The following is a 9457-nucleotide window of genomic DNA, read 5'->3' as shown; positions in this document are numbered from 1 at the left end:
TCCTATTCCTTCACCTGCTGATGAAGATCTCATGATATTTTCTAATTCCAAGCTCACAGGCCATGGTGGCAATAGATTCGGGTAACATTATTAATACTAACTTATATATATTATTTTATAACAGTAATATAATTCTAGTATAGTGACGGTTTTTTATTTTTTTGTGACAGTTTTAAATAAATATGTCATGATACTATTTTTTTAAGTTTAAATTGATAGGATACGTACATGAATGGTTATATTTCTAACAAATTAGGGTTTGTTTGGATTTGTGTTGGAGAAGAGAGAAGTCCGTTTGAATTTTTTGAATACTTCATCTTTATGTTTGGCAACATTTTTATTCTATAAACGCAGAAGTGATTTCTGTCTTCAACCCTGGTTTACCAAAAGCTAAAAATTATAGTTTTTTCGTTGATCTTTTCACATTGAATTGAACTTTATGTTCTATGTACCAATTATGTCCTTCATATTCATATGTTTATTTTTTTTATAATATTTTTTTCTAATACTCTCTTATGTATATTATTATTTTTTATAAAATTTTTGATTTTTTTATATGAGTTTTTTTACCGTTATTGTTAATTTTTTTTATATGGAATATTTTTTTACTTTGTATTATGATTCTATTAATTCTATTAGAGTACTAAAGAATATTGAAAGTACTAAAAAAATATTAAAATTTATTTAAATATTTAAAATAAAATTATAAGATAACATAAAATAATTATTTAAATTTATGTCATTTTCTGTACTTTTTCATCTAAAAGTAATTTTGAATAATGTAATCCAAATAATATTTAGTTTACTATAATCCATTTTAAATAAAAATGACCAAACATGAACTACGTTAATACCAACTCACTCTTGATCAAAATCAATTTTATACAAACCTCCATTTACAAACTGTAATCCAAACACAGAGTTATATATTTGCCAACTTTATGATTGTTTTAAAATTTCTACAATTCTTAATGTGTCAAAACCTACCCTTATTACAGTTATTTTGAGCAATTAGGGTTTAGGATTAAAAACCGTCGCAATATTAAAGGTGTTATATTTCTAAAATATATGATATATTGGTGGCATTACAGATGGGCAATAGTGAAGGATGAAGGCCTATACAAAAAGATGGAAGAGTATATACAAATTAACACCATGGGAGTTTCTCGAGAGGCTCAGCTAAGAGCATTAAAGTTACTCAATGTGGTTCTTGAAGGAAATGCTAAACCCTTCTTTCAATCTGGATATGCGACAATGAGGAATCGATGGACAAGGCTTAAACAAGTTCTATCTAAGTCTAATCGTTTTACCGTACAGAAATTATCTCGAAAATATTGCTCATTTTACAAAACATTCAAATATCCTACACCAGGTATATGTTTCAATAAATCTAAAATAATTAAACAGTTCGATCAATGATTTACTGATTAAACTGATAGTAAATAGTTCACTTGATTGAATCGATTATCGATTTTGTTTTGATAACTATACTTTATACATTAGGTAATAATCAAGTTCATTTTATCATTAGTCTTGATGACCTAGGTTTTTCAATTTTGATTATGTCTATTTGTATAATGTTACACATAAAATTTCATATAAATAAATTTATGAATAATTTTTTATCAAAAAATTTTAGTGACATACAATTTTTATCAAATTTAATTATTATTCAGCCAGTAGGTATTATTTTTTTTAAATGTCTCGTCCGTGCAACATAAAATTTTATCTTTATCGTTCGTTCTTTTTTAAATACTAATTATTTGCTGGTCCAAAATTTAAAAAAGTACTGATTTTTAGTATTGTCAATTTCTCATTATATATTAGCTAGAAGTTTAATTATTTATTTATTTCACCAAATAGTAGAAGATTTTGAGCTAGTTAATTAATAACCAAAGTAGTTGAAACTTCTTAATACATGAATATATATGTGTCCTTACAATATTCTAATAACATTCTATTTTATGTTTCAATTTTGGTGATTATCATCATATATAGCCTATGCATGGATGAAGTGTAAGAGAGAAGAAGACAAGAATTGCTATGAAACTCTGAAAGCTGCTGGAATCAGTTGCCACCCTGGCAATTATTTCAGTGCAGATGATCGCTTCGCACGTGTAAGTATCTCTAGAAGCCAAGATGATTTTGAGATACTACTCAACAAACTCATATATCTTCTTGCTAGGGATGGAATTAACCATAGTATATAATCCAAGATAATTAATTAGTAATAGTAATAATATGTTAGGAATATTGTTGAACTTCCCATGCATCTTGCTGTAATAAAGAAACTCCCCAAGCCGTTCCTATATCAAAAACAATAAAAAAATGGTGGAAATTTAGGTGCAGTCGACTTTACGGGAAGTTAATAATTAAGAGTCGTTAAATGATTTGACTGATTTGACTAAATTTTCATTTAACGGCTCTCAACTATCAATTTCACGTGAAGTCGACTGCAACTGAGTTTTCACCTAAAAAAATATTCCGATATTTAGGTTAATTTATGTATTACTGTTTATGTGAATTTAGTATTTACACTTTATTAATAAATATTGTGAATTTGTGATTCTATTTATTATATTTATTGTACATATTTTCAATATTCTAATTAAATACATCACGTTTACCATCACGGATTTATTTTAAGAATTTAATTAGAAGGATTTTAGATTATTTTTTTTTAACCTTCATAGCATCTTTGGACTAATACACTTTCTTTTGGGTGTTAAACCTTTTCCTTTTACTTGAATCCTCTCTATATATAGTAGTTTCTAAACTCTCTATGTCGCTTTTTCTCTTAGTTGGATTTGTTCTATAATATAATCACTATCAAATTAAAATCCTTTTTAATATATTAAAGACTGAAATTATATATTTTTTCTTTTCTTTTATATAATATATATATATATATATATATAAATTTAGTATATAACTTATTTACTTTTAAGAAATACTTTATTATTATTATTATTATACAAATTAATAAATAAGAAAATGAATTACGCAATAATTTTGATATTTATGTGATACTTCTTTGTTTTTTTTTTAATCTCAATAAAAACAAATTATATATTAATGTATAAACAAAAGTAAAAAGAGCATAGTTGGCTAAGAAAGTTGTAAAAACAAAAATGATTGGTTTTGGACATAATTATATATTAACGTATATGCATATATTTAATTAAATTAAATAGAAAGCAAGTCAAACATAAACATCGTAAAAGTTTTTGTTCTATATAACTTTTGTATGATGTATGAACCGTCCAAAACCATTATTTTATAATATAATAACAATAATATGCATCAACGACCGACCCACAAAAATAAAGTGACCATGATATGGATGTGCATTAACTGGTTGAACTTGAACCAATGTGATTGTAACACGATGCTACATTATTATTCAACCTTTCTCATTATCTTATTTTGTTTCATCTTAAAACCGTGCAAGTTAATTATTACTTTGTTCTGTGACATCATTATTGCAATTGACACGTGTCCCGATTATGTTATTTGCTTTTGGTTATTATGTGGCTCCGATCGATAGTCAAAAAATTCTTGTAATCCCTCTAGAAATTTCCTCAATCAAAATCATCATATTAAGATGAGTAATTAGTTCTTAAAATATCTTATTAGTGGGGTTGATGATGCAAACCATGATCCATAGTCATTCTAGCTTGCCATTACATAACATCATCAAAGATTTTATACATATTAAAAAGGAATAATATATATATATATATATATATATATATATATGTTAATAAATATGTGTAGCTAATAATATATTTAATATTTTAACAAGAAGAATTATATTTTTTACTCTATATTTAATTAGTAAGAGAAAATTAATGATGTGTTAGGTTTGTTATTTTATTTTTTCTTTTACTTCATTTTTTTTATAAAATTTTAAAAATAAACATATTAAAAATAAAAATACAATTTCAAACGTATTAAAAACAATATAATATCTAAAACCAATCACAAGTCTATACTAAGGCAGAGCGTGCATATAAATTAAGACGATTAAATTCTCACGGTAATCATTTAAATTTATAGTCTTAAATTCAAAATTTATTATATTAATTTTTGAAATTTAATTCTAAAAATTATATTAATTTTTTGGATATTTTTTAATATTAAATCAGCAAATAAAATATTAAATTAGCTCTAACTTATTATACTAGATACAAAATTAAATGGTATCGCATTGTTTTGATACTTAAATAAAAAAATAAAAAATGAATAAAAATTTATATGATGTATAAATAATGGTATCATTATTTTATTTTCTAAAATGATTTTTATTTTTATTTTGATTAAATGTTAAAATAAAATAAAATCATTTAATCTTATATCTATATAACAAATTAAAACTAACTTGGTATTTTATTTGTTAATTACTAAACGTCAAAAAAATCTAAAAATTAACATGATGTCTGGGACTAAATTTTAAATTTAAATAACTAAAATAATAAAAATTAATACTCGTTAGTTTGGAAAATTGCATTAACATGAATGGCACGTTGGAATGCAAGTGGGACCACATATGGGAAGGTACTTGGTAATAAGACGCATTGCCTTTTCTTTTACACTGTTTGGTTTAAAGGAAATTAAGTGAAAAGAAATATATAGGGATGAAAAATAGATAAAAAAATTAACTTTTTTATTGTTTGGATCAGAATAAAAAATTGAGAAAAAAAAGTGGTATAGAACTATTCAAAAAAAAATTTCTCAGACATGAAGTGATGAAAACTGATTGAAAAAGTATAAACAATGATAAAAATATAAATTTATTTTTGGTTTAAGAGAGAAAGCAAAATTTTTAATTTTATTTTCTTTTCAATTTCAAAATACATCTTCTCTTCTTTCAATTTTATTATCGTTGTCAACAATGTCATAGTTTTACTATTGTCGTCTGTAATATTACCGCAGTATCATTATCATCGTGATAGTTCTGTCACAACTTTATCTCTTCTTTTTCAAAATGAAGGTGAGTTATTTTTCCGTCTTTATAATTTATCCCAAAACAAAATAAAAAAAATTATCATTGCACATAATTTGTCAATTTCTTTCGTTTTTCAACTGAGAAGTTATTATGATTTTATATTTCCTAGATGATTGTTATTTTTATAGTGAAAAAAATCTATTCTTTTTTCTCTGTTTTTAAACAAGTCCTTCTTTGTAATCCAGAAATCCAACAATCTTTAAATTTATGTTTCTGTAAGATTTATATACTCAGATAAAGATTAAATGTTTAAGAATTAAATATTTTTCGGTACTTAATTGATTTTTGGGTTCACCAAAGATCGAACTCTTGACTTTTTGGATCTAGAGCTCTAATACCATGTCATGATATCACTCATTCCAAAAGGTTCAGCTGATGGAAAAAAATAATATTATTGATTATATCTCTAATACTTTCTAAACTTTCATTATACAAATTGTACAAATATTCCATTGACTTTTCATATTTTTTTTTAGATATAATTGATATTTGGTAAAAACTTAAACATTGTTTTTTTAACTTAATTGAGTACCAACAGACTAGATATTATAATTGAGCTTAAATCGATGTTTCTTTTGCAAACTTAAGGTGTTATATTTTAATTATTTTCATATCACTTCATTCTATCTTAACATTTCTCATGGTTTTATAAAATAATTTAGACAATCTATTTATTTTTTGGAGTTAAAAATCAATGCATTAATTAATTTTAAACTTTTTATCATAAGCATTCATAATTAGTAGAATCTTAAGGCTATTCATGATGGATCATAAGAATCGGATTTAGGTCTGGTTGTCGCTTTCCGTGGAAGAAGATAGAGTCACCTTTGAACCTTGAAGTAGGACTCGAAGAACGAGCTGTGCAAAAATGCGGAGATATACATCTAGCGGTAACCAGTACCTTTTATAGGGGTCTTTAATGCATTAGCAAACTTCGACTTTCGTCGAAGTCTCGTTTGGCAGCCGGTCTCACCCATCTTATAGTTTTGATCGAAACTCTAGCTAGAGATTTTACTAGAAAGTCAAAAGGGGTTTACCACACTAGCTAGCAAGATTGTTTTTGAATTAAAAGACGTTACAATTAGTAAGGATGGCAACACCACCTAAATTCGCGGATACCCATCCGTCTCTACTCGTTCGGGCGGGTAATTATCTGCCCTACATCGGGGCGAGTTCTTGGGTAGGGCGGAAAGCCGTGTTTAAGTAATACCCGCCTCGGTATATATATAATATATATAATTTTAATATATAATGTGTAATATATATAAAATAATTAGTAAAATAATTAATAGTATTTTATTATATTTAAATTTTTACCTTAATTATGTTATGTATGTGATGATAGTTATATAAATTTTAAAATTTAATTTAATTTATTGAATTTTAATAATTATAGGGACGAATAAGGGTGGGATAGGTACCTAGAAATGAGTTAGGGTTCAACATTTTACTATACACATGTAGAAATAGAGCGGGTTCTATGTATGTTATTGTAGGGTGGGGCGGGACGGAACAGGTAGAGCAAAAATCCACCCATATTCATCCTGTTGCCACCCCTAATTCATAGGTAAAAGTTTGGGAATTAAGGTGCTAAGATACAGAACATAGTCTCTTTAAAAATAGGGTTAAATATTTAGAAATTAAATCTTTTAGTATTTGAATTAAATTGGTAGTAGATATATATGTCATAGTTGAATTGGCATAGACTGAAAACGGATTGGATATATAGTTTTTGGGAATGCACCTTAGTGTATTATTGGCTCAAATCAATAGAACTAAAGTGAAAGACAAATAGGTTCTTGATCTTTTTAAATGCAGATATTTTTGTTTGTTAAAATTAAAAAATACATTTAAATTCCTCACCTTATAGAACGCGTGACAATTATACCCTTTCGTTGAATTGGAACTCAAAATGGCAACGGAAAATACTAACTTGAAAGGGTAGAAACTGAGTTGTCTATTTTGATTGATGATGTAGATGGAAACAAATTATTAATGGACAAATTAATCTTTATATTTCAAATTGTTAATGGATAATATAAAAAATTTTCTTCCTTTTTTTATTTATTTTTCTTTCATCCAAATAACACACAATATTTTCTTTTAAATCTTGCATCTAACAAAGTGATAGGTGGCAATAATTTTTTTAAGAGAAAAAAAAAAGAAAAGAAAAAGAAATGGTGTTTAATTAAAGACACAAGATCAGATGCTAACATGTGATTGGAGCACCTAATATCAAGTGGCTGATCTAGTTAACTGAACTCTGATCCATTTGGCCATCATGAAAATATCTTGGGCTATGCTATTTTATACCAAACCACACAAGATATTTTAGACATGCTCACATTCTTGTTGACTTCTGTCAACCTAACCACTTATGGTTTGGATAGAGAAAAAAATTTGAAAAAGTGATAAATAAAAAACATTTATGAAAACACTTTTTTATTGGAGGCGTTAAGACTTAAGATTAAATTATTTTTGAGTGGTATTTGAAAAAAGAGAGTGGAAGTTAAATAACAAAGAATATCCGAAACTAAAATGGTTTGACTAATAGCTAATTATTAAATTATAGATTCAATTTCACATCAAGGGAAAAATATTAGTTATGATCAATTTTAGAAATTCTATTAAATATTTTCATGGGATTATGGTGCTAATTAATAATTAAAATAAAATTTAAGTTTTTAGAAAGCTTCAAGTGTTTCAGATTATTATCTATTGAATTGCAAAATTAAAATTAAGATTTTATTTTAGCCCAAAAGAGGTCCAAAAGAAAAGTTTATACAGTGTGGTACTCAAGTTCTAAAATCCAGTGACATCAATCCAAAGCAGCAAGCACGTTCTAATTCTAAATGCAACAAAAAATTTCGATAAAATTTAACCACAAAACACGTTCTGAATCCTCAATTTAAACAATATTTGAAGGTCGATTTATTTATATTCAGATAATTAAAGAAAATTGGATTTTTATTCTTAATTCATTTAACCTTTTTTAATTTAAAGCACAAATAAATGGATGAGACTTCACTAAACTTTCAATATAGCTTGCATTGTTTGTTCCATATATATTATATAATACCTAGAAAACTCGCCACACACAACTGAAATTAAAATAATAATAATAATAAAAGAATATAATAATATTCCTTAGTCGAAATGAATATAATAATATTCCTTAGTCGAAATTTGTCTATGTTACGAAATATTAAAACTTTAAAAGGGATAATTATCTTGTTAATAGTTTATCAATTTAAAAATAAACCTTTTTTTTTAATTTAAAGACCATGATAATTTTATTTTATTACTTAATATTTCAATGATCTTCATAGATATTTTAAAAGCTATATGATTATTTAAATATAAACATCATGAGACAATTATTAATATACTTGCTCCTTTAGTATATTATACTTTTACAAAAGAAATTAAATAATTTAAATGTTGTGTCATATAAACTATAAAGTCTGGTTTTTTTAGTAATGAAAACTTTTGACGTGTTATCCAGCATTATGGAATGGTGAATATATTTTTTATTAATATGATTTTTTTTAAATTAAAAAAGCAAATCAAAGCTTTCGATTTGACTTTTTTTAATTTCTATAGAAATCTGAAACTCAGATTTATTAAAGAAAGAAAAAAAAATCTAAAAGTCTGATTTAAGTGAGTATACAAATCTAACTAAAATTAAAATGTACTTAAATAATAAATTTAATGGTCTAATTTATATTTTCTACATCAAAATTAAATACATCATACTTCAATAATATTATAAAATATCATTTTTTTAAATTGTATTTATTATCGTATAATTTATGAAGTTGAACAAAATACAATATACTATAAGACAGAATTTTTTAGCCAACTCTAAAAATTGTTCATCAAATGGTATATTGATATTTAAAATAAATATTTAAGAAAATAAAAATAAAAAATAAATATAAATTTAGTCTTAATTAAAATTTTTATTGTAAACCATAAAAATTTAAGAAAGAATATTTATATATTTTAAATAGTAATAGAATAAATAAATTTTTTATCTTTAGTTAAAAAATTAAACAACAAAAATATTTTTACTAACATAAAAAATAACAATTCAAAAAAATTAAAAAAATTAAAAAAATCAGAAAATTTTAATCCATGCATTGCACAGGCCTTGTGCTAATACTTTTACAATTACAAAATACATTGCACTGCTATATAAATATCATAAAGAATTAAATAAGAAAACATGTGAATACGTGTGATATTTTATAATTTTAGAAGAGATGAATAAAAATGTTGGAGGCACATGATGATGTTAAGAATTCATGCATGCATGTAAAAGAGAAGATGGATGATATATGGCACTGTGGAGAAAGATGACGTGGCAAACAGTGGGTATGAGGCATGAGGAAAATATCATTGCCACGTGTGCAACAAAATCTAAGCTTCTAAGAACTCTTAAAAGAT

At 25.0% G+C, this 9457-nt stretch overlaps 1 protein-coding gene across 1 annotated transcript; it reads left to right on the top strand.

The window, feature by feature from the left end:
* LOC130981573 (tryptophan aminotransferase-related protein 4-like) lies at positions 1-2210 on the top strand. Its single transcript, XM_057905156.1, has 3 exons — positions 1-81; positions 1092-1372; positions 1999-2210. Exons 1-3 carry the CDS (start codon positions 32-34, stop codon positions 2208-2210), a joined length of 543 nt encoding a protein of 180 aa, XP_057761139.1. The 5' UTR covers positions 1-31.
* The last annotated feature ends 7247 nt before the right edge of the window (positions 2211-9457 follow it).

The sequence above is a fragment of the Arachis stenosperma genome, chromosome 5, assembly GCF_014773155.1.
Source record: "Arachis stenosperma cultivar V10309 chromosome 5, arast.V10309.gnm1.PFL2, whole genome shotgun sequence".
Classification (NCBI taxonomy): Eukaryota; Viridiplantae; Streptophyta; class Magnoliopsida; order Fabales; family Fabaceae; genus Arachis; species Arachis stenosperma.
Note: the sequence above shows the minus strand (reverse complement) of the source record. Positions and strands in the feature narration are given on the sequence as shown.